Genomic DNA, 26266 nt, shown 5'->3' on the forward strand with positions numbered 1-26266 from the left:
CATTTTGTATTGGCTATCATGTAGGGGGCTTGTAAGCACCCTATGTGATGGCAATAAAGTTAAGTGTAAAAAAAAATGCAAAAAAAAAATTCAAGTCTCGTTAAAAAAAAAAGAAGAAAAACACGCAAAAAAATGTAAGTCTCATGCGTGCATGCACATATAAACATAAATACGCGTCAGGTGCGTCTATGTGCGAAAACAATTACGCCTCACGTGTTACAAATCGCTGTGAACATGGGAGTGTGAACAATCATTTTAGTGCCAATAATCACTGATAACACTAAACTGATGAGCAGTAAAAGCTTTTGAAGTGTCACCTATGTAGAGCTGCAGCTAACGATTATTTTCAAAATCGATTAGTTAGCCGATTATTAGGTTCGATTAATCGGTTAATCGGATAAACAATAAAATAAAGTTTAAAAAAAGGCTCCAGTGATGGGACTACTAGTTTGTATTGAGGTTGTAGTCCATCACAGGAGCAAGCTTGGAGCGGTGGAAGTAAAAAAGAAAGATAGTGTGGTGTGCAATATAGTGAAATGGAAAGTGTAAAATTATACAGCAATGAATGCAGAATACCACCAGCTATAGAGGAATACAACAAATCCCAGCAATAGTACATAATAGCTGGAGGCATTCTGCATTGCGCTGTATAATGTACTATTGCTGGGTTTTGTAGTCCTCTATAGCTGGTGGTATTTAGCATTGTACCACTTTATAATGTACTATTGCTGGGATTTGTTGTAGTCCTCTATAGCTGGTGGTATTCCGCATTGCGCTGTATAATGTATTATTGCTGGGACTTGTAGTCCTCTATACAGCGCAATGCAGAATATCACCAGCTATAGAGGAGTACAACAAATCCCAGCAATACATTATACATACAGTGTATAATGTATTGCTGGGATTTGTATTCCTATGTATAATATACAGCACAATGTACCATCAGCTATAGAGGAATACAAATCCCAGCAATACATTATAGAGCACCATGTGTGGGAAAGTGCAGGCTTACCTGAGCAGTCTTCCAGCAACTTGCTTCTGAGATCGGGCCTGTCTATCGGCGGCTGTGATCACCCCACACCTGCTCCTCCTTACTACATCTCCCCGCGTCCCTGTGCCGATTGTAGATGTGGGTGGGCGGGGAGTGTGCGGCGTGTGGAGCATGGATGCGGGTGGGTCTGGCAGCAGCGAGCGTGAGGTGGGGAGGAGGTACGGCACACAGCGTGTGGAGCTGTGAACAGGGCCAACTGATCGGAAGCCGATTAATCGATTATTGAAAAAGTTGACAACTTTTTCAATAATCGATTATAATCGATTATGTCGATTAGTTGTTGCAGCCCTACACCTATGGCCAATTTGGCCTTGGCCGTTATTGGTCTTGTTTATTTATGCCTACTTTGGTGCCTTACCAGAAGACCTAGATAGATAGAGTAGATGGTGTTACATTAATACATAGTTAAGTTGGAAAAAAAATATCACGTTCAACCAATTAAAAATTATATAAATAAATTAAAAACATGCATATACAGACACTTATACACACAGTTGATCCAGAGGATGGCAACAAAAACCCACTAAAGCCTGTTCCAATTTGTTACAACAGGGGAAAAAGAACAACTTTCTTATCCTCTAAGACATTTGGATATTCCCTGGACCAGAAATATCTGGTGTTATGAATGTTAATACCCAGTTATATTTTGTGCATTTAGGAATGCATCCAGCGTTTTTATAACAATTAACTGAGCTGGCTAGAATTAGTATCTATCTATTCCACATTTTCACAGCCTTTACTGTAAGAAAGCCTTATTCTATGCAGAGTTAAAACATATTTTCCTCCAGACCCTAAAGTGAATAACTGCACCACGCTCCTTATATGAACCATGTATACTTGGTGACCATATTGCCCCCTGTTGTTGGTTACTACTGTCAGGTTTATCATAAATATCTAAGTGGACTGTCTTCAAAGTTTACAGTTAAGGAGTAAAACATAATTTCAAATTCGACATTGCACCAAAAACAAAAGGCTGTATCCACCCAGAACTCCTGTTTACGTCTTTATGTTTGCTTGCAAGTTGGACAAGTTGGCTTCTTATAATCTTGGGGGACTCAAGTGGAGAGAAATCTCCATCAAAATTCCCAGTTTCACTCCACATCCACTACAAACCTAGAAATTTAAAATAATACACAAATTCTGATTTCTAAAATCCATGAGAGGTAAATGATAGTGATAATGGTGGTGGTTTGATAGCAGGTTACCAAATCCACTACATTTGGGTGAAGCTGGGCCTTGGGAATGCCAATAACAGTGTTAGTATTTTTGGCCTAAAACAATTTTTTTTTAAAGATCTTATATATCATAAAGTAAGATAAAATAATGACAACACTTTTCTCTATTAGACCTATTGAAAAGGCTTCTCTATGTGTATAAAGTTGGGTATCCAGTGGTGGAAGAATAGGGATTGCATGGTTGCCAAAGTGCCTGAAATAAGGACAGACAGGGGCATAAACAACAACTTATCTTGCTGGCTAATGAGGGTAATATGAGGGGCCCAGCCCATTGTTGCTGCGGTTCGGTAGGCTGACAAGATCTCCACTAGAGAAGGGTCAGCACACACCTTCTCATGCACATACACTGTATTTGTAATCTCTTATCTATAGTTCTTTAACCTTAACCAGACTGATATTATCTTGTTCTGTCATGTTGACGTCATGTGCCCCTATAGGCATCTTTTAACAATAAAGTGTAAAACTGCCTATAAATAGTGGAGGCAGCAGGCATCTGTATTGGTCTCAGGTCTGTAAACGTAAAGTCACCTCAGGCTTATCAGGGGAATAAAATAATCAGACATGGTTTTCTCGGTTCCCATAGAGAAGCCTGGTGGTATTGGCTAGTACCTCACACGCTGTAGATACTCATGAGACTCACTCTAATGTCTTTGGACACCTTCAGTGCTTTTTTTACCTAGGGTGGTGAGGGTTTACTGTAAAATAAAGTGTTACAAATGTCATAGATACCCATTGAAAATAGTTCACAAGCTCTCTGGTGCACAAACATTTCTGTGTATGGACTTTAAGCTTATCATCTCAATATATAAATAACAACAAGGCTGTGTTTGAACAACGCCAATAAACAGGTCATAAAAGAGATGCTTATTTCTGAACACAGTCCTATATTTCCTTACAAGGCACCTCTTGGGTGACTACAGTAGTCTCGCTGCAGCATTATAATGTTATAGTGGGGAAATGTATTTATAGGGATCATCTTTTATCATAAAAATAAAATACAAGGCAGACATAAAAATGTCTTTGTGTGCACAACATTCATTGCAGAGTTTTATTTATCTCATAAAACCATCAGGATGAAATGATAATAGATTCGCTATTTACTTGCTGTAGTTTAAACAGTGTGCTTGTTCACAATGCACTCTACTGTTTGCGGGCCTGCTGTTAGTGCTGCTGGTTGTTAAACCGTGTGATAAAATCATGATCTTTATAGATACTATACCAAGACACATAATAACCATTTGCTTTGATCCCTTTGCAGTTTGACAAATACCCTACAAAAGTTGACCCCTTCTACCGTCACAGTGTGAGTTTAAAAGTGCTGTGTTAAAATGTTGGCTTATCTTTGTCTGTAGCATGCCGCAAACATCACCCCACAATAACCTGCCAAGATTTCAACGCTTCCCCTAATCATTTTAGCTTTGGCAATATACAAGCTTCATTCATGTGATTCATTTCTTCTGGAGATGCACTATCCTGTTTTTAATCAAAATTTGTCAGTGCTCATAAACTGTACAAGGAGTCTCACTGTGAGAAAGATGACATACATACAGCGTGAGCTTGTTCCCACTGGGAGAATAATGATCAGCCAGGAATATTAAATAGGGATTTCATGGGTGTTATAAAACTTACAAGATGAAATTTAAGTTATTCACATGCAAATCAAATGATGGCTGCAACACATGGAAAGTCTATAATCCAGCAAAGTATTTAGATTTGTTAACGGTTTGCAGAACTTGTGTGATGCAAGGCATATATCTGGTGTGCAGCAGATGGAAAAGAAATACAATACCAATACATTACTACTTGGCTCAGAGTTAGCATTAAAGAAGGTTTATATCCTGAGCTACTAAGTTATACCTTTTCCTATGAAAGCCTCCAGCAGAAGGAAGGGAACAGTAATTGAAAAGAGTTGTTTGAACCACAGATATGAAGATATGTATGAAGAGATAGTTGTCAGCAATGCTGAACTTGTTTTGTTTAGGATGCAAACACGGATTCTATTCGGGTTACTGAGTCTGTTAAGGCAAATCTAAGAGGTAGTTAGAGGAACCGTTAAGAGCTACCAAAAGTTGTGCATTAAGATATTAATGACAAGGATGAACAATTTGCCTTTTAGTGCCAGGCAACATAGCACTTCCTCTGCCACCCTCTCTTGTTTCAGTGGTTCAGCAGATGAAGAAAAGTCTTCATCTATTATCTTGCTGTACCACTTTCTCGTGTGAGCAATTAATGGAAGTTAAAGGGGCATGTTGACTTCTGAGAAGCTTGCCTCTGCCATCACTGTGAAGGTTCCCCCAAGACATTGATTTTGGGATTCATTATCAGTTGTAGTGACATAACAAGGGCATAGGTTGTTCATTTTTCTACAGTAAGTAGTGGAAATAGCTTTTTGTGCTGCATAGGTAAATTGATGATTGAAACATATAAAATATTAACCCCTTCTCCTTCCCCATTAAAGGCAGCAATATTGAGAAAATGGACAGTGCAGGGTACAAGGAGCACTAACTTGAACACATTTAATATTTCATGTCAGCCACCTAAGTTAGTTGTATTTAGGTCTATCTGTGCAAGAAAAATCTTCCTGTTGAAGTTAGTGACGTTTTAATATGACATTTTTTTAAGCCTAATCTTAAACTGTCATTTAGAATATGTATGCCTCTTATGGTACTAGAATTTTGTTATGCTTTTGCAGTTGCTATTTTAGATTAGGGTATGTTCTCATACATTTCCCAATACATATGTCTGTGTCTCTCTCATGTGTAACCTAATGGGGATTTAGACTGCATGTGATCTATATATGATTTTCAATTTTCCTTTTAATAGATTTTAGCTTATTTCTTTTGGCCACAATATTTAACATAAACACAATTTTCATTGCATTTTTTGCAATTGCATATAATTTACCAATTAACCTGCATGGATAAAACAGAGTCACTGGGGCTGATTTAATAATAGAGTATATCTTGGGTATGATTGGATGTTTGGAGTGAACAAGTTTACTTGATTAAGTGAAAAATTTACTCCTTTAGTACATAAGTCACAAACTGTGCTTGTAAATGTCAGTGATCTGCAGTTCATCCTATGCTGAAAACTGGCACACCATTAAGAGAAAACAACATTTTACAAAATACTATAGGTTTTTAATAGCTTTATAATATTTCATTAAAGGAGAACTATGGGGTCAGTGTTTTTCCCCATAGTTCTCCTTAGGGTAACGGGAGGACACAAACTAGCATCCTCCCGTTACCCTAAGGTCAGTATACCGTGAGCTACAGCTCGCGGTATACTAAGACACGCCGGAGCGGATCCCGACCTGGACGTCGGGATCCACCCAGCTGAGTGAGTGACAGCTGGCTCTGCCTATCTAGAGGCAGAGCCAGCTGTACCCGCCCCCTCCGCCGTCCGTTCTGGCAGTCAGCGCTGGCAGATCGGAGAGGGGAATCCAGCCCCTCCCCCTGTCACGGCAGAGAGCCGTGACAGGATCGAGAGGTGAGCGAACCCGGTATGTGTTCGCTCACCTCCCGATCTACTGAGCCGACCTGTGACAGTCTCATTGTCACAGGTCGGCTAGAACTATGAGGTGAGTGGAAATCACTCATCTCATAGTCCTGCTTTAAATCTCTAGGATTTTATACAGGCATTCATATATGATGACAGTCAATTATAAGTCAATGCCCCTACCCCCACTGTATATAGACAAAAAATAGTGAGGCACCCTTGCTGTTTACTGTGGGCAACAGTGGTAATATACATTGACCACCATTTCCTGTGAAATATAATTTCTGTATATGGCCAAAAGTTTAGTCAAAGCATGTTCCGTGGTTGCAAAGACGGCATCTCTTTTATTTAAAGAAAGTGATGTATGATGAGTTCAGGGAGGAAAGAAACCCCTTGTGGAGGTACAAGAACAGTTGGAATTAGGTCAGGAGCTACCAGAAAATGTTAGCAAAGTCCTTAACAGGAAGCAGCAACCTGCTCAGTACTGCCATTTCTTTTTATAACAAACAGTGGACCAGAATGCAGAGCTTTATAAATGAAAAGACATCGCTACACTTGCCTTTTACATTCATTGTGTAAAAGTATGTTTCTGCTGTAAGCAACTTATGACTTGTTTCATTGTTGTCTAAGATGTCTTTGTTCTGCATTTGCATACTGTAAATAATTTTTTTTAATGCAGACCCATACTTAAAAGTTAGGAGCTGAATTTACCTTTCCTGGAATTACCTTTTCTGGAACCAGATTCCCTTCAGTGCAGACCACATGTCTGAATAGCTAGGCACTTGGTCATCTGATATCCGCTGAAGGGTAGAATCAGCGTTCAGACTGGTTGATCCTTCACTTTATCAAAGATCATGTGGCCAACTTCCTAGACCTTCAGATGGGTGTCAGTATTGAGGGGAGCCTGAAGCAGCATTTTCTTTCAGGAAAGGTAAGTATTTTAGCCCTTCTAATATACCACAGCAACACTATTAAAGCCAAACTGAAAATAGGGCAGAAACTTTGTTAATATTGTTGTACAAGCTGTAATTGCCCAATATTATCACTCCACAGTGCCGTTGTTTCTCCTAGCAAATCTATGGTACATGGTGCGCACAAGTATTACTACTGTCTGTACTACTGCTGTGTCCATACAGTGGTCTGACTTGTCAGTAGTACACTACACAACTACACAAACAGCAAAACACCTCACCCAAGCATTGCCGTTTGGTGCACTGTAGTGCTTGACATGTAAGTAATAATACTTGGCAATAAAGCGTGTACAATAATATTACCAGCTTCTGCCTTTATTTTCAGTTTTGAATGCAGGGTCACTTTAATGCTTTCTCTCTGTTTTTATTTGGTTGAAAGATAAAATATACCAAAGAACTGCACACTTTCCAACAACCACCCTCATTATATTGTTCTCCAAGGACCTCCACATATATTTGAATTTTGAAGACCGTTATTTACATTTTGAGATGGGTTATTAAGATGTCTAGTGACTGATTTTGAATAATGACAAATTGTGTTTATTTTATGTTTCCTGTTGAACAGAAACAATGAATGAAATAATGGTAATTGTATACAAAATACAGAGCAAAGATTTTTGGGCCGCCCCTTTTATGGTAGCTTTTCTTTTGTGTTTGGGCACCTGTGCAAGTCTAAAGATAGACAAGCAAACTATAAAACCAGAGGGGCTAAAATGATTACTCATCTCAAAATGTAGTTCATAATAAAAATGGAGGTACACTGTACAACTAAGCTGAAAGTAAAACATGAGATAGATGCTATATATTTTTATTAATCAGATTCTTTTGCCAGGATGCAAAATAAGGAAGGGTGCACTTTGTTCATATGTTTTTGTATACAGAGAGATTGTATAGCATAACTATTTTTATATGTTGGTTTCTACTTCCCATTGTTACTTGAGAATAAAGCTGCCTCTTAAATGGTCCATAGATAGCATTAGCAGTGACAGTATAAGCAGCAAAGCAGACTAATGAAGTCATAATTGTGCATATTCTTTAATTTCTTACACAACACCATTAAACCTTTTAACAAAGTAATTGAGTTTTAATGGAGTGAAATCCTGGCACTCTTAAAACTTCATTTTTTAATTAGCTTGCTATTTCCCTTGGACTTATTTGGCTTAACATCCCTCCTGCTTTTGATGTACTCTAAATTCTGAAACCACTTAGGCATTCAATCCAATTTAATAATTCATAATTACAAAATCACCTTTTATTTTGGAAGAAAGGAATTCATCAAGGGTATCATTTCTGTGCTAATTAATGTTGAACGCCCTTAAAGTTCCCTATTAAGCCAGATTCCCTGACTTGACAGTGGGAACTGATTTTTCAACCCGCATTAATGCCTGCTTTTAGCTTTGCGCTTGTGCTGTGGTTCTGTATTGTGTTTTATGTGTATTTTAGCACTAGCTGGGTTGTTTTTTTAATTATGTTTCTTCCTTTCTTTCAGTTATTTCATTCATACCCTCCAGCTGTATCTGGCATTCCTCCCATGATTCCTCCCACTGGTCCCTTTGGATCACTACAAGGGGCTTTTCAACCTAAGGTAAGGGGATGCTGGTTTGTCTACTTACATATGAGGTAACAGTAAGAAAATGGAAAGAGCTTCTTACTCAAATATTACAGTCCTGAGGTTATCTAGATTTGTTCTTACATGTACAAGTTGTCAGATTGTTAAACAAATGATATTCCTAATTTTGTATGACATAATGTTGTCTATATGGTAGTAGGTCTAGCCACTGGAGCTCACTCTGTGGTGGACAATAGAAACCTTGTTATAATAACTACATACACATAGAGGTCTATTTATAAACTATACACAGGGCCCTTCACTCTGCGAATATGCATGAAGATTCGATCTGTGCAGATATATGCCAAAATGAAGGTTCTTTTTTTTTTTTTTTTATTTACAAGGCATACTTAGTTCCTATGCTCATTTAGCTCCATCTAGTGTGGCCATAATGTGATATCGCATGATAAAATTGAAAAATGATTGCACTAAATAATATTAACTAATAAATGTTAATTTTGACATATATCCGGATGTTTACAAATATTCACAGGGCAATCTAAAATTTTGAGTTGTCACCAGCATGGGAAAAGAGGGGAAATCTTCCAATAAGGACACTTGCTCTGTTGACATCTATCTAAAATTTAGTAAGCTGCTAGACGAAATGTACAGTAGGCATCTCCTTTGGCATAAATATGCAAGCTCAGACAGTACAAGAGTGTGTGTGTGTATATAAGCATCTAAAATTAATAAATCTTTAGGAAGTAGGATTGTTCCTGCACATCCAACTGTCACCTAATAACAATGGTTACTTAAAGCAGTACACTTAAAAGTTAAATATTTAGGTGAAATAAATACATACCTGCCAAAACATTTGTAGTTATGTTTTTCAGCCTAGCGACCCAGGCACCCCTGGCAGTCAACACAGCCAGATTCTGGACTTCCACCTCAGACTACACTGCAGTTTAGCAATTCAGCCAAGTCAAGGAATTCCAGCCCCAACATATAATGGGACAACAAAGTATCAGTAGTACACTGATGAGGTCATGACCCAACTATTACCAACCTCCAATGTTAAAATGTCAGTACTGTGCCATGCACTGAAACTGCATTAAAGAAAGGATTATAACCTCTGTTAGGTTTTTATTTGTTTCTGTTTCCCCATTAGAGAAAATCACCCTCTCTGTCTGTGAAAGCGAGGTAACATCTAAAATTTTGAGTTGTCACCAGGACAGAAAAAGACTTCCAACAATGACACTTGTTCTGTTTACATGCATAATACGTGTGGATTTCCTTCACATTGGAGAGTTTTTTCTCATCTGCATAAGAGGGTGTTTGCCTCACTTTGGAGAAATTTGTTTTCTCACATCTGGTTTTGCCTACATGATAGAAAGAAAGGAGAAATGTCCCTAATGGGACATACATGTAAAAAAAAACCTGATATGGGTTTTAACAATTTCTTACTCTATGCAAAATGAAAAAAAAGACTTTAGATAGACTTGTAAGTGTATGTGAAGGCAAAAAAAAAAAAAAATTGTAAATGTGCCTGTCTCTGCAATACATGCACATTTCTCCGTGTTTTAAACATGCTGCAAGTACAGAAAAATAACTGTTGAAGTGCCAGAAATAAAGTGTGATCCCACCTTCCTCTTTGACGTGACAACACAGTATTTTTGGTTTTGAGTTCCAAAGTATGTGTTGTCAGCCCTGCCTACTTTATTTCTGATAGATTGCAATGATCACAGACCTCTCCTCATCTCTTCTCCCCTCTCCATCTGCATAACCCCTATATGTCCACAGGCAGATAGTACAAGAAGTTATCAGATTATAAGATTTCAGGCAAAATCTACAGGTATTTTTTGCACTTCCTAAGCAAGTAAAAAGAACCTTCTTGTACAATTCCACTATAATTAAAACTTTGTTCATCCCACAATCAAACTCAAATGAAACTATTCACAAACACAGCTTCTTGGACACTACAATATCAGTCAAAGGAAACTCGCTACAAACATCCATCTGATGAACATCCATCTACAAACACAAATCCACTGACCGACCCACATACAGGAACAGCCGCTTCCACCCCAGACACATAAAAAAAGTCAGCAGTCAGGCCACAAGGTAAAACTGTGTCTGTTTCACACTGTGGACAGAGACAATAACTTAGAACACCTTAGGGGTGTCTTACTAAAAAAGGGATACACATAAACACAAATATTCAGTTATGAAGAGCAGTTGGTATCCACAGAGCCAAACTTCTGAATTACAAACAGACCCAAAGGCAAAACCATGTTCCACTTGTAGTTGCCTACATTCCATGTCTGGAAGTCCTACATGGAGTAGCTAAAAAAAAACTGCAGCCCCTCCTTCACAGAGATCATAGACTACGGGAAATATTTTCCAAGCTCTTTCTCTTGGGTACCTACAGCCACCAAACCAAAAACAACTTATTGTGAGAAGCACACTGAACACATCAAAACAAAACAGCACATCCCCATGTAGGAAGAAAAAGTGTGGACCTGCACACATATATATGTCACTAACAGGGAGCATTACAGAACAGAAGGTACCTTCTCCTGCATAGGTCTCTGTGTCATTGAAACTGGACGACACAGATTATCTATTAAGAACAACAAAACCGGCGCTCCTGTAGCGGTGTGCTTCTGCATAAGAGACCACAACTGAAATTACTTCCGTTTTATGGTGCTAAAGCGGAATTTTAAAATGGTATCACCCTAAATGCAAAGTTCCACACTTATTAAACATATAACAAAGCAATTTAAATAATATTTCCTAGAAGACCAAAAGGGAGCAAATAAGAGAAGTTAATTGTTTGAAATCCACTTTAAAACAGACTAAGGTACGTAGTCTGAAAATTAAAAAAGAAACTGCCAGGCAGAGAGGCTTGTCAAATACAAGCTAAAAGCAACAACAAGTAGAACAAGGGAGATAACTATTTTGGCATGAACAAATAATTGGACTATCTAAAAATGCATTTAATTATTTTGTAATTAATACTTAAGTTCCTTTAATGGGGTATTTATTAGTTAAGGTGATTCAGCACGAACAATGTTTCTAAAACATTAAAAAACACTCTTGTTTGCCTTTGAGCTGTTTGCTTTATAGTATGGTTTTCTTAATTCTTATTGTACCATTAGGATTAAAACCATGGGCTGGAACTTTGAAAGGCCTCTAAGTATGTATTTGGATATTAGAAGGACATCATAATGTATTTGTTCCTTGATTGCCTCAATATATTTTTACTGGCATTTTATCTGAGGACAAATAATTCTTGAATGTTCTACATCTCAGCAGAAGTAATTTGTATTCAAGAAATTGTACATGCAAATTTTTAATAGGGATGCACCCAATACCGGTTTTTCGGTATCAAATTTTTACTTTTGGTACTCCCCAATACCGAGTACCGATACTCCTGCTGTCATGGAGCTGGCTTCCCTGCCAATCAGGAAGCTGGGTGGCCTGTCATTACCGCCACCTGGCTTCTTGATTGCCCAGGCAGTCGTGTACATGCTGTTTGGCCAGTTCAAAGCTGATTGGCCGAGAAGCCAGCTTCCCAGCCAATTCGTTTTTTGCCAGCCAGACAGCATGGAGCCAGCTGCCCGGGCAATCAAGAAGCCGGGGGCGGCAGGTAATGACACACTCCCCGTCTTCCTGATTGGCCAGGAAGCTAGCTCCATGCCAGTGGAAGTATCGGTATCGGGAATTGGTATTGGCGAGTACCGGGAAACTAGCTTCTCAACCACTCAGGCATCGAGCCGGCCAAACAGCATGGAGCTGGCTTCCTGGCAAATCAGGAAGCCGGCTCCATGTTCCCTTGCGGCAGTGCTGGTCAGAAGAAATCTCCCCTGACAGAAAGTTCCGGTATCGTGGGTAAATATCGGAGCATGGAGCCAGCTGCCCGGGCAATCAAGAAGCCGGGGGCGGCAGGTAATGACACACTCCCCGTCTTCCTGATTGGCCAGGAAGCTAGCTCCATGCCAGTGGAAGTATCGGTATCGGGAATTGGTATTGGCGAGTACCGGGAAACTAGCTACTCAGGCATCGAGCCGGCCAAACAGCATGGAGCTGGCTTCCTGGCAAATCAGGAAGCCGGCTCCATGTTCCCTCGCGGCAGTGCTGGTCAGAAGAAATCTCCCCTGACAGGAAGTTCCGGTATCGTGGGTAAATATCGGAGCATTTGGGTGAGTACTAGTATCGGTATGGGTGCATCTTTATTTTTTACACTTATATGTTGTAATAATTGGTTTACATAATTGTACTTACCATGGTTTGTGCATTTTGTATCACTGTTTTTAGTTGTTACCTAGTTTGTTTTATGCGTATTATTTGTTGCACATCACCTTTTTCCAAAACCGCAATTTATTAGCAGTTGTCCTTCTGTATACTAATTGTTAAACATGATACAGTTTAATGTTTTCCATCCTTTAGCAAACATACTTGTTTTCTTTGTGTCTCCTGCTTGTGACAGCAAAGTGGCTTTGAAAGTACAATCTGTACCTGCAATCTAATACAGTGCTGACCCAAGGTCAATGTAACGGACTTAACCTGCTTTCGTGATGTGATATTCAAAGTCAATGTGCACCCTTAATGGTCTGTGACTGTAATAGCAGCCTGTTAGCTAGATGGTCAAAGTTCATAATAAATTATGTAGGACTAGTGGAAGGTATGATTTACTTCTTTTTCCTGAAGTGTAAATGTGAAAAGGTACCAGCTTTTGCAGATTTAATGATACATTAAGCTACAAGCTTTGTATCTCTTTGGCCACTGCTGTTGGATCATGTTGTTTAAAGAGACTACAGATACACTTTTTAAAAAGAAAACAAATCACTCTGTTAGGAAGTTCAACATTTTAATGTAGCTGAGCTTGCAGTCCAGTGGTAATTGGCAATTGAGGACAGCTCAGAAGCTGAGCAGTTCAACTGATAACTTTGTGGTAGTGCTGAAGGATCCGTGTGTAATTTCATCTGGGTTAGAGATGGGAGCTATTCTCATTATCACTGTCCCTGGGGGAATATTGTCTAAGATACTCAACCTACTGATACTTGAAATAAAGAATTGTACAATGACACGAGTGTACAACCTATGGAAAGGTAATACTAACCTTCCGTATGATCTGGAGTTTCGAAGGCCAGAGCTTTATGTTACATTGTAAAGGTTGATAGAAGGGTGAACCCTGGAAAGATTCATGTTAATATTGCCCCTCATTCCCACTGCCAAAACAGATGATGTTGAGCTTCACTTATCTAGGAAAGTCACACACCATTAGGCCTGAGCTGCCTGAAAATAAAAAAGAAACTGCCAGGCAGAGAGGCTTGTCAAATACGAGCTAAAGAGATACGGAGTAGCACAGGGAAGAAAACTATTTTGTCATGTCCAATTAATTTCACATGTTGTCTCTTTCTCAGACTTCCAATCCCATTGATGTTGCAGCTAGACCTGGAACTGTCCCACACACTCTGTTGCAGAAAGACCCAAGGGTAAGTGTAAGGGAGAGAACTCAGTCCTTAGTGTCACCATTATGTCAACATCTTTCTGGCCCTCCTGGGAGTGATAAATGTCCTTGTCACAAAGAGCTAGTCAGCCTTACACCTTGTGCTTGCCATAGACTTTAGTTTCTGTTTTCTTGCTTAAGGGACATGCTCCATATTATCTTGATTCTAAGATTGAAGTCTTTCTTGATCATTTTTAATGTCATTTTATTATTATTCCTGTCACTGGGTGCTCACCCTTATGCTAGTGTGGGTTGCAGAGCTCACCAGGGAATCCTATAGGCTGTTTGACATAATTTAGTGTTCAAAGGACAAGCTTCCTATTATATTTAGAACTTGAATGAGTGAGTAAGGATTGGAATGAAAATTATTAACTCAGCAAGGATAAGAGTGACTGGATTTAAATTACTAAAGAGCTAATTAGGATTATAGAAAGAGGTTTGTCCTCTTCAGAAATGTAAAATGTCCTCTACATAATTAACACTTGCTTAGAATATGTCACTTCCTTTGCATGCATGATATGTAGCTTAGGTATATATTTAAGGCACAGCTGTTGGGTTCATTCAGGAAAGACACAGCTAATCTATTTGCAATAAAATGCCTCTAAAACAATTTATTCAGAAAGGTTCTTGAAGCTGTGTAACCAAAAGGTCAACATGCCCTCATAGTCCATTTCATTGTCTCAGTTTTGCAGTAAAATATTTAAGCAGCATATATGGGAGTGCACAAAAGGCAACCCATCACAATGGAATAACAAAGAGCAATAGTTAATAATGCCAGTGACGATAACACAGACACCATTCTCAAGCTGTGTGATATACTATTACCACAAATTTGGGGACTGTTAGAGAGTAGATCTTTCTTCTGAGGATTCATTCACATTGTCCTTTAAGCATTTAATACTGTTCCTTAACCCAACCAAATCTTGCCCTTTTACCATTTCAACCTCTGATTGTATTGCTGAATAGTGAATGGCTCATATTCAAGCAACCTGTAAATTATAAAGTGTAGCTTTTTTTACATCATTTTTCCCAGTACCATGTTGAACTAAAGATTATCACAGTTTGAAATCTCACGGGATGCAGCTTTTCAGAAGAAGCATGCTTAAATTAGCTTTCAGTGAGAATTATCAAATTGTGGCATATATAAGGTATCTCCAGAACACGTACAGAATGTCTGTAGCTTGGTTATTATTAGAGGAATTCCACAGTCTCTTTCAAGCTGATCCATATGAATATCTCTCAAATCACGCCAAAAGCCTGTATTGCTGCTAATTACTGTGTGGGGGAAATGTATGCAGTTCTCTTTTTATCTACTCATACTTACTATTCTTTTTTAATTGCTGTCATACAATCCACAGTCAATGATTTACTTTATGATAATTACATTTTTTGCTGTCTCCATTCTTGGTGACATATGAAACCGAACAAAGGAAAAAGGCAAAATATAGAAATAGAGTGTTATAATGACATTTTATAATGTTCAGTTATTATATCATATGTAAATGAATAATTCTCACCATCATTTCTGGACTTGTTTGTTGGCCAGAAATTAGCTATAAGCTCAAAACTGTGATGATGACTACTAATATTATTACTCTTATTGTTTACTAAATCATTTCTTCTAGAGGACCACTATATATCCCACCCATCTGTTAATGATAAAATTATGCAAAACATCAAACATATAACACTCAGTAATCAAGTATCCAACACCACTTTAATCCTGTAATTACAATCCAAAACTTGCTATATGCAAAATATCCAAAATAAGAAGGTGTGAGTCAACTCTTTGAGAACAAGAGCTTTAGACTATATCAAACTCTCTTATAAGCAGTGGGTTCTTCTCTCAATATTTACAGTAATCTTAATTCCATGGGCAATTGGCTTAAACGATCATGCAGAGCTCATAGTGCAAAAGGTTTTTTAAAAGGTTTTAAAATAAAGATTATATTATACACTCACTTTTTACGCCTGCATACAGCACTATTGAATCTTGTTTAACTAGTGAAACAATCAGCTCCACTGAACCACTCTAATCACATCCAGCTCCATACTGTGTTTTTCTTTTTATCTGCCCAACATGTTTTGTCACCAGTGGACTTAGTCACGGGTTGCTCCGAACTGGAACTCTGACTATTATTATTACTATTATTATTTACAGTCTAATAACACAGTGGTTTGTAGAATAAGCTTACTTTCGCTTTAAACAGTATGACCATAATACCATATACTTGCACATTTGTATCCATGGGCTCATTGTATCGAGTCAATCCTGTGCTTAGTACAAGAAATACTTACACGGCCGGATGTCTCTACAAGCTGTACGCTTTAGATATACGTACTTTTCTCAGTACCACTGGGTGATAGCAAATACTTAGTGCTGGTCTGGTCTCTGATTATTTGAACTGGGCTTGTAATGTTGCATTCAAAATAGTGTTTCTGCGGCCTGCACAATAGTTTGTAAAATGTTATTCAACTTCAAGACTAACACTACAGTCTGTAAAATGCATTTCGTTGTCCTTTGTTGCTGTCAGTGCAGTCGGGCAATGTGGACCGGCAGCATTGTTTATACAATGGGTTTGAGGTGTGTGACTGGCAGAATAGCCTGTATGGTTCGGTTGACTATTATTATACAGGATTTGTATAGCGCCAACAGTTTGCACAGGGCTTTACAATATAAGGAAGAGATTATAATCACTGTGTTAGTACATAACTTAGAACCCTAAAATGTAGAAGACTGGAGTAATTTTATTATCTCACTATGGTTCTGATAATAGCCCGAGGCTAACCTATAGAGATGAAGCGAGGGTTTCTAAGTCCAGACATTTTTTTAACGATATAGTGCCCGCAATGCAGCATCTGCCAGTGCTGCTCATCTCCTACCCCCTTTCCTTTCCATTGATATGATAAGAAACATTCACTGAAGCCAAACATTCCTGTGCTTGGATTATACAGGCTTTGTAGATGCCAAATGGTGATGGGAATATGTTTACAGAGCATGTTGTCCTCCTATGACCATTGGAACCTGCAGATAAGGCTGCTCTGAAAGGTTTGGTATTGAATAACATTGATTTTAAATCACTTGACCTTTGTCACACTTTAGTCTTGGCTAGGGAGCCTTGTACAGAAAAATTTACATTACTTTGAAGGAGTGGTAGGAAGATAAGTAAAGCATGCGTTTTACACACACATTTTACCTCTGATCTGTAGGTTAAAACTTACATGGCCAAATTTTCTAGGAGTGGCAATTTTTGCATCCACCACTGTCCACCAATGGTTGGGAATCTTCCAGCCTATGGAGTGATTTAGGCAGGGAAAGACATAGGTCCAAAAGTTCCACAAATGTCTTAAACTACCAAAAACATGAGCAATTAATGAAACAGCCAGGTTTGGGTGAAAATGTCATGTCTATGGTTGGCCCTTGGCCTTGACAGCTAGTCACTGCCAGTGCACACTTCAATCTGACCGGTAAAACAAAACAGTTTTGATTAACATTATCCCCTTTGATTACTTGGTGTTTGCCTCTCCTTCCACTGCTCTTCCTATTCACCTATAACAAGTTTTTTAGATAATTATTTATCATCTAGAAGACAGTGAGAGAAGCTGGGTAGTTCCTGTATTTCACCACCATCTAAAGCAGCTTTACACTGGGGCCTTCAATGAGTAAGCTGAGCACACTGTCCTGTAAAAAAAACACTGTAATTAGTACACCTCTGGACAACTGATACATTCAATTAGAATAAGAACATGAAAAAAAAAACAAAGGATTGCACATGCCTAAATAAATCTACTTATATTTAATAGTTAATGGAGCAAAAAATAGGGTCATGTTCTTTGTTTGAATATTCTTTTCATTTATTGCCTACCTGATCATTCTCAGGAGGGGACCATTTTAAACAGCTGTAAACTCTGATCAGTAGATTGATATGACAGTAGTGTATGCAGAAGAAAAATGAATGTCTTTATCTAGCTGTAGCAAATACATTTGTTGTCTGTAAGCCCGATGCCCATTGAGCTTTTTTCTTTCCAAAGCAAGGCGGGTTCCCTGTGGTGATGGAGTGGAAAGAGTTTGTGCATGAAATGCAGTATTTGTTGTTGTTGTAATGATACAGTCCCGTATTCCCAGAGCTGCTGTATTATTGAGTGTGCTGATGAAATATTGATGTAATTGGTAGATTGGAGTCTCTTGATTTCCAAGTCTGGTTTGTACAAACAGCAGTATGTGTTCAAAGGATTTAGCTCTGCAGACAATGGCAAGTGGTATTTATTATCATTTTAAAAACTATATAATTTTCATTATCTGTATTGTATGAAGATGAATCTGTGCCCACCCTTCCGCTATAGCTGTTGTTAGACTGCCAGTCATTAATGCTGGTGAGCAGTGGAAAATATAGTTTTAGTATAGTGACAGCTAAAGAGTTAGGCATTTAATTTCTTGATTGCCTGTCTAAACAGAGTTCATGTTTTATCACTGCCAACTATGTTACAGGCAGATCATTATTCTAGAATATAGCAGGGACTTTCATTATTATCTCATAGCTCAAATGCATATGTGACACCAAGGATAGTGGTGGCACTTGTCAGTGTTCCAAACACCTCTTCTTTAGCTATTGATTTGTTGTTCAGGCATGAGCCAAAAGTATGTAATAGGATGGTTTATTCACATGTCCTTGACTGACCTCATCAAACCTTTTTTTTTGCCTTTGGCCTGTATATACATTATAAGCATACTAGGGCTGCAGCTAACGATTATTCTCATAATCGATTAGTTAGCCGATTATTAAGTTCGATTAATCGGATTTTTAAAAAAGGCTCCAGTGATGGACTACTAGTTTGTATTGAGATTGTAGTCCATCACGGCAGAAAGCTTGGAGTGGTGGAAGTAAAAAAAAGTGTGGTGTGCAATATAGTACATTATACAGCGGCGCAGTGCAGAATACCAGCAGCTATAGAGGAATACAGCAAATTGCAGCAATAGGGGATAGAGAGGACGAGTATGATGATGGAATGGAGAGGACGGGTATGATGGTGGGATGGGGGGCAGAGGACGGGTATGAAGGTGGAATGGGGTGCAGAGGACAGGGATGATGATGGAATGGAGTCCTCTCCATCCCTGCACTCCATTCCATCATCATCCCTGTCCTCTGCACCCCATCCCACCCATCCTCTCCATCCCTGCACTCCATTCCATCATCATCCCTGTCCTCTGCACCCCATCCCACCCATCCTCTCCATCCCTGCACTCCATTCCATCATCATCCCTGTCCTCTGCACCCCATCCCACCCATCCTCTCCATCCCTGCACTCCATTCCATCATCATCCCTGTCCTCTGCACCCCATCCCACCCATCCTCTCCATCCCTGCACTCCATTCCATCATCATCCCTGTCCTCTGCACCCCATCCCACCCATCCTCTCCATCCCTGCACTCCATTCCATCATCATCCCTGTCCTCTGCACCCCATCCCACCCATCCTCTCCATCCCTGCACTCCATTCCATCATCATCCCTGTCCTCTGCACCCCATCCCACCCATCCTCTCCATCCCTGCACTCCATTCCATCATCATCCCTGTCCTCTGCACCCCATCCCACCCATCCTCTCCATCCCTGCACTCCATTCCATCATCATCCCTGTCCTCTGCACCCCATCCCACCCATCCTCTCCATCCCTGCACTCCATTCCATCATCATCCCTGTCCTCTGCACCCCATCCCACCCATCCTCTCCATCCCTGCACTCCATTCCATCATCATCCCTGTCCTCTGCACCCCATCCCACCCATCCTCTCCATCCCTGCACTCCATTCCATCATCATCCCTGTCCTCTGCACCCCATCCCACCCATCCTCTCCATCCCTGGGGTGCAGGGATGGAGAGGACGGGTATGATGGTGGAATGGAGTGCAGAGATGGATGGGATGGGTATGATGGTGTGATGGGGTGCAGAGGACGGGTATGATGATGGAATGGAGTCCTCTCCATCCCTGCACCCCAGGGATGGAGAGGATGGGTGGGATGGGGTGCAGAGGACAGGTATGATGATGGAATGGAGTGCAGGGATGGAGAGGATGGGTATGATGGTGGGATGGGGTGCAGAGGACGGGTATAATGATGGATTGGGGTGCAGAGGATGGGTATGATGGTGGGCTGGGGTGCAGAGGATGGGTATGATGGTGGGTTGGGTTGCACAGTGTTGGGCTCCGGGGGGGGTCGGGGCACTTACTGTCTGAACATTCCCTCCATGTCTTCTGCTGAAAGGTTTAGCCTGGATGCCGGCTCTTCCCCAGCCATTGTCTCCGTCCCCCGGCTGACACCCGTCGCGCTCACATCCCCAGCACCCGTCATGTGATCGGCCCGGCTAGATGTGAGGAGCGCAGGGATTGGAGGAGAGCCGGGAGCTGGGCCGTCGCGGCGTGTGCGTTCGGTGGGCGTGGCGTGCGCTGCGTGCCGGGCTTGAGTGTGGAGCCGCAAACAGGCAAGGTAATAGATAGCCGAATAATAGACGATCGAAAACGTTGGTAACGTTTTCGATCGTCGATTTTAATCGACTAAATTGAATCGTTGTTGCAGCTCTAAAGAATACATATATTTCTTTACAGTGCAGGGGGGGAAAAATAAGGCAGGTGCATTTTGGCCCATAGACATGTTGAAGACCCATTGAAAATTAATGGGCAACACACGACTAAGTGCCAAAAAAACACATCAGCAAGCACACAATTGGGTGTGAAAAGGTTCTAAATGTATATTTCTTCTGCTTAAATTAGGTACGACTATCTATACAACCAAATGCTCTGAAACCTTGCTTTAGGCTGTCTCCCAAGAAAATATTTCTGCATCTGGAAACAAAGGCAAAAAAATTAATTTTGTTACTTTTGTGTATTATCATCTCTTTTTGTAGGACCATTATTATAGTCGCACACTTTTCATATAAGCACCTTTGTCATGAATAAGAAAGATTGTCCTTGCCCAAAACATATATCAATAAAGACTATTGAAAAATCTCTGCATATCAAAACAACAGCTGTTAAGTGTTGACAACCCATCATGTCATACTTATCAATGCCAAGTAGCCCACATTGTATTTGCGGAAAAAAAGGCATATTGTGGAAAACAAGCAAGTGGCCTTGGCTATCATACAAATACAGACTAGAATGTAGAAGGATGCAGAAATAATTAAACTGTATCTTTTCTTTATATATGCATATGAATATACTTGCTAACACAATCATTTCACTTTAGCAATAACTGTATATTAATTCTTTGAAGAAGTTTTTACTAATTGAGTTTATATTGGATGTTGTTTTGTGGAAGCTGACTAAAGTTTTATTAAAATACTTTATTTGAAAATAAAATTGCAGCATTTTAATGCCTTTTCATTATAAACCAATAAGCATGTGGTAATTAAAATGATTGTCTGAGTGACAGGCATGTAACCAAGTTGTCATTTTCTCTTCACAGTTGACAGATCCTTTCAGGCCTATGTTGAGGGTAAGCGCTTTTCTTGGCATATGAAAATATGGATAAATTAATGGAATTATTGGATAAACAGATTACCAATTATGTCCATGGTGCAGCCAGTTCTGTTGTAAAACTTAAATAAGAGACACTTGTCCAATTTTAAATGGCAAATTTCACAAATATATCTGAAAATATGTCATAGCAAAAGGCACTTTGATGTTTATTTGCTTTTTAATACAACCAACCTAACCGATCCCTGCCGTATGCCAGATAACAGTACATAGTAAATAGGATAAGTGTGATAGTTTAACAATTACTATGTAAAGAACAGTAGTGTATATAATATGACATCCATTTGTAGCAACCAGGTAGTTCATCATTCAAGGGACAAAGTATAGGAAGCATTTGTAATCACCAAGAAATCAGAAGCATTGGTTCTGTGATGGAAACCAACAGGTCTATTCACCGAAGTGTTTGGAGAAGGCAGGAGCATTTAACAATCTAGGACAACATAGCTGAACTGGAAAGTGAGATGAATTGGAGAATTTTGGGAAATCGGCTGTTTCGGCCTATATTGTTCACGTCTCCTGCCTTCTCCAAACTCTTCACACTTTAGTGAATAGACCTGTAAGCCTTAAGAATTAAGTGAGCATAAACAGAATGGGTCATTTTTTATATTTATTAAACTAAATTTGAAGAAAGATTTGCTCATATATGGCCATCTTGATGGTTGCCAGATTATTGAAAATTAATTTGTGGTTACACTACGCCATTTTACACAATGTTTGACCTGTGAACCTGGCAAGATGTGAATACAGTCATGTTCCTTCTTGAGGTTAAAGGAGAATTATGACCTAAGGGCAAATAAAAATACCCCTTACCTTGATTGTAGTAGCATTCTTCCTTTTTTCTAAAATCGCAGCACATCACAGATAAAATTCTCAAAACCTGTAGTAAACGGCCATCTTCAGCCCTGCTCCGAGCTCCTTTCCTCTTAGGGACCGTTAACCGTTGATCCAGCCTGCCCACAGCTTTTTAAAAAAGTTATCCCATTGCTGTCGCCGCGCTTCCTATCATCGTGCACAGCTGTGTTTTGTGAGCATGTGCACGCTGGCATTTGTGAGCGGGAGGCGGAGTCTGAAGTGAAAAGGCAGCAGCAAGAGACTGTGAGAAATAAACGGACTCAGCCTCCCTGCACATTGCTCTTTCCCCTCTCTCATCAGCGATCCCCAGTAATTAGGATGTCAGCGTCACACAGGGGGAGAGAGAGAGGGGATAAAGAGCCATCCCTCTCTCCATCATTTACCAGAAATGGGCAAGTCCATATATGGTGAATTATGTCACTGGGTATCCCTGCAGACTGGAAAGCATCTGATCAGCAGGGATCCCCAGTGACAACATTCATCATATATGGACCTGCCCATATGTGGTAAATGATGAAGAGAGAGGGCTCCTTCTCCTATCTCTCTCTGCATGCCCTGTGTGACGCTGACATCAATCAAATCACTGGGGATCGCTGAAGAGAGAGGGGAAAGAGTGCTTTCTCTTCAGCATTTACCACATATGGGCAAGTCCATATATGGTGAATAATGTCACTGGGGATCCCTGCAGACTGGTAAGCATCCGATCAGCAGGGATCCCCAGTGACATAATTCACCATATATGGACTTGCCCATCTGTGATAAAATATGAAGAGAGAGCTTCTGACACGGGACAAGATCAATGCACTGCACACTACACGTGAAGTAGGCGGGGCAGATGGAGAGGAGGAGGGAGGGGATCAAGGGCTACACTGCAGCGTGTCTGGAAGGCTGGCACAGAGGACGGGGACAGGCAGGTAAGGAGAGCTGCGTGCACAGAGCTGCTGCGCATGTCCATATATTCATGGACGCGCAGCAGCTCTCAAGAATCACTGTCAGTCACAGTGACGACGATCAGTGGGGAGGATCTCGACAGTATTGTCGGGATCTCTCCTCAGTGCGGCGCTTAGCCCCGCCCACCATCTTAAAGAAGGGTTTACAGACTTAGGGTGCATTTTGGCTAATAGGAGTAAATTACTTTTTTAGCCTAAGAAATGCAATAATAAAGAAGAGGTAGAACCCCCATAGTTCTCCTTTAACAAAGTTGTTCTCATTCTAATTTTTCTTATTGTATGACATGCTTGTAGTATTTGTAAAAAAAAACTCCATGCATTACAAAATATTAGAAAAAAATGTAATGGCTCAGAAGTCCCATGCAGAAGTGTAATGCACTTCCTTCACAATCTGCTACAGACAGACAGACAACCTGTGTATTTTAGTAGATCATCTCCTAACTGATATGTGTCACTGTAATGTAAATATATTTATTTTTCATCTGGCAGAAACCTGGAAAATGGTGTGCCATGCACGTGCATATTGCCTGGCAAATATACCATCATCAACAAAAGGTCAAAGTAAGTGTCAGCCTGCCTCTTTATTTGATTCTGTTATACTGTTTTTAATACACTATTTCCAGTTATTTGATTTTTTCATTAATTAGTTGGACTTGGCAGACCTGGGCTAATCAGGTATATAAACTGTATTTTAAGAACAAACAGTAAACAGTCCTTTCGTAATAAGGTATTGTTTATTGAGCAATAAACCAAATCAATTTAGCTATGCTTGCACATTGAAAAAAAATCACCTTTCAAAGACCTTAGTAAGCAGAACTTGTGAAATCTGACTGGATGCGATGGGTCACTTGATTTCATTGCTCTTTGTATTGCTTGTGTTAATAATGATTATAGTTACTTTCGGAAAACAAGCAAATCAATATAAAACATTGTTAGTATAGTTAGGAATAATTGCAAAGATACCCTTGATGATCTTTTCATGCTGTCTATATACTGGAAGTTTTTGGAAAGATTCCATCAATGGAAAAGAACAATCCACCTTCTAGTTTCAAATGACCAAACTATTGTAACTGGGGTGGGAATTGATCTAAACCACTGTATTATCAGTTAAAAGGCTTTTTAAATCAGTTTCAACCTGAATGTTGATCATTTCATTATTCAAAGCCAGGAGGCAATCAAAATCATGGGTGGCAGACTACCACAAGACCCTCAGTTCCTTTTCAATTTTTTTTATGGAAAATGTCCAAAATTGGCAGATGTATGACCACCAATTGAATTATAAAAAGCAATGTTTTTTTTTAGTCTTGCAATACTACCCTTTGAGAGTATTATGAAGGTAGTAGCATAGGTCCCAGTTTAGGCAAGTTGGGTATTTTTCTTTCAGCCCTTCTACTGTATATATTAGGAATTATTTTAGCTGACGTTTGTTTGGAAATGTAGTTATCTTTCAATCATTATACCATTATCAGATATATTGTTTAGTTGATTTTCCTATGGTAAAAATCTGATTACACTTTCCATTAAAAACATAAACAGAATCTCTCGCCGAGCATGTTATTTATTTCATGTTTGTGAAATAGTAGACTATAAATAATGCTTGCTGGTACTTTATAGCTCCCAGGGGCATTGTAGAAACATTAATTAACTTTCTTTCCCTTCATTTAATACATAATGGAATTTGAAAGCACATTCTCTCATCTTACTAAGGTGATCTGGTGTGTATTTCTAAACTGCAACTACTAATGAGACTTTTCAATATGTCTCATGTTAATGTAAGGCATGCATTGGGCCTGATTTAGTAAAAGGAAATGCAAAAGCGCAGGAAGAAATCATTATGGAGATAATTGGCTTGCTTGTGCTGCCAGTCTACCGAACGTGTGGGTGTTTGTGTGCACAGTGTACATGACATCTTAAAGCTGCACTCTGGGCTCCACCTACCCTAACATACACACCTCATCCCACCCCTTCTAACTAATTGGTGACGTATAAATAATAAAACCCTATCTAAATGCCAAATTTTCTTGCCTTCATCCACGGTAGTGCCACATTTGGGTTCAGAGCCTTCTTGGTGCATAGAAGATAGGGGGTCCTTCTTTGGGTGTCCACTCACCGCCTGCATGACCTGGATACTTCTTTTGGCTGTCCAGTGGCAGGGTCCTGGTGGAGTCAGCAGGCAATGTCTATAGAATAAGGGGACTGTCAGGGACTGCCCAGTAGCCGATTACTGGATCTGGATATGAAAATGGCACCTGCAAGTGACCTGTGCGGTGTGCTTAGATAAGTAAATCTTTGCTTCAGCAGGTATTCCTAACTAAAGAAAACAGAAGGGAGTTGCAGGATTCTGGTTAATTTTTGCCCATAGATGGGATTTAACTTATCTGCTAAACACTCATGTTCAGTGCATACATTACAGTCGCTCTTTGCAGTGTGCACATAAAAAAAATGTGGGTGCCTGATATGCAGATAACGTGCACAAAAGTAATATATGTGCTTAGGTTCTGTATTTTAAAAAATAACTATATTATGACAAGCAGAGTGATTGGTCACCGTAGCAAATGTATGGACAAAAGAAAGGAACCCCTAAACAAACAGGCAATTACAGGTATTTACCATCACAACATACTTTTGCAAGCAAAAGCATAATAAATCGCTTGTTGTAGTCAAAACATTCATGCAACAAATTTGTGTATTCAAAGCACTAGGAAAATGAATATTAACATAATTATATATTAATATAAAACATATTGTTTTCATATCTTTTAGTAAATACATGGTGCTTTTAGAATGTATAGAAGCAAGCACTGAGTATATTGGATGAAGAGACAATAATTTCTAGTTAAAGTGACTCTAAGCTCAGGAGTTAAAACTTAAAAATGCATTCAAGTACCTTAACTATTAACACAAATGTATATTATTTGTGTATCACTAGGCTGTAGATCCTCAAATCATCTCTGAATTGGTGCTGACACTGTCCTTCCTTCTGGAGGGTGGCCACTTTTGTTCCCCATGGTCCCTGTGTTAGTTGTAAAGTAGCCACCGCTCCAAGCTTACTTCTGTGATGGACTACAATCTCACATTTGCTTTACTAATTTGTATTGAGATTGTAGTCTAACACAGGA

The 26266-nt window shown here is 39.6% G+C and overlaps 1 protein-coding gene across 1 annotated transcript in view; it reads left to right on the forward strand.

The window, feature by feature from the left end:
- AUTS2 (autism susceptibility candidate 2) overlaps positions 1-26266 on the forward strand; it is a 1207424-nt gene that overhangs the window by 1171405 nt on the left and 9753 nt on the right. Inside the window, exons 11-15 of the mRNA XM_018557876.1 lie at positions 3545-3589; positions 8245-8340; positions 13731-13802; positions 21275-21304; positions 23637-23708. Coding sequence (XP_018413378.1) covers positions 3545-3589; positions 8245-8340; positions 13731-13802; positions 21275-21304; positions 23637-23708 — 315 coding nt within the window. The remainder of the gene's footprint in view (positions 1-3544; positions 3590-8244; positions 8341-13730; positions 13803-21274; positions 21305-23636; positions 23709-26266) is intronic.

The sequence above is a fragment of the Nanorana parkeri genome, unplaced genomic scaffold, assembly GCF_000935625.1.
Source record: "Nanorana parkeri isolate BGI_ZX_2015 unplaced genomic scaffold, ASM93562v1 scaffold308, whole genome shotgun sequence".
In the NCBI taxonomy this organism is placed as follows: Eukaryota; Metazoa; Chordata; class Amphibia; order Anura; family Dicroglossidae; genus Nanorana; species Nanorana parkeri.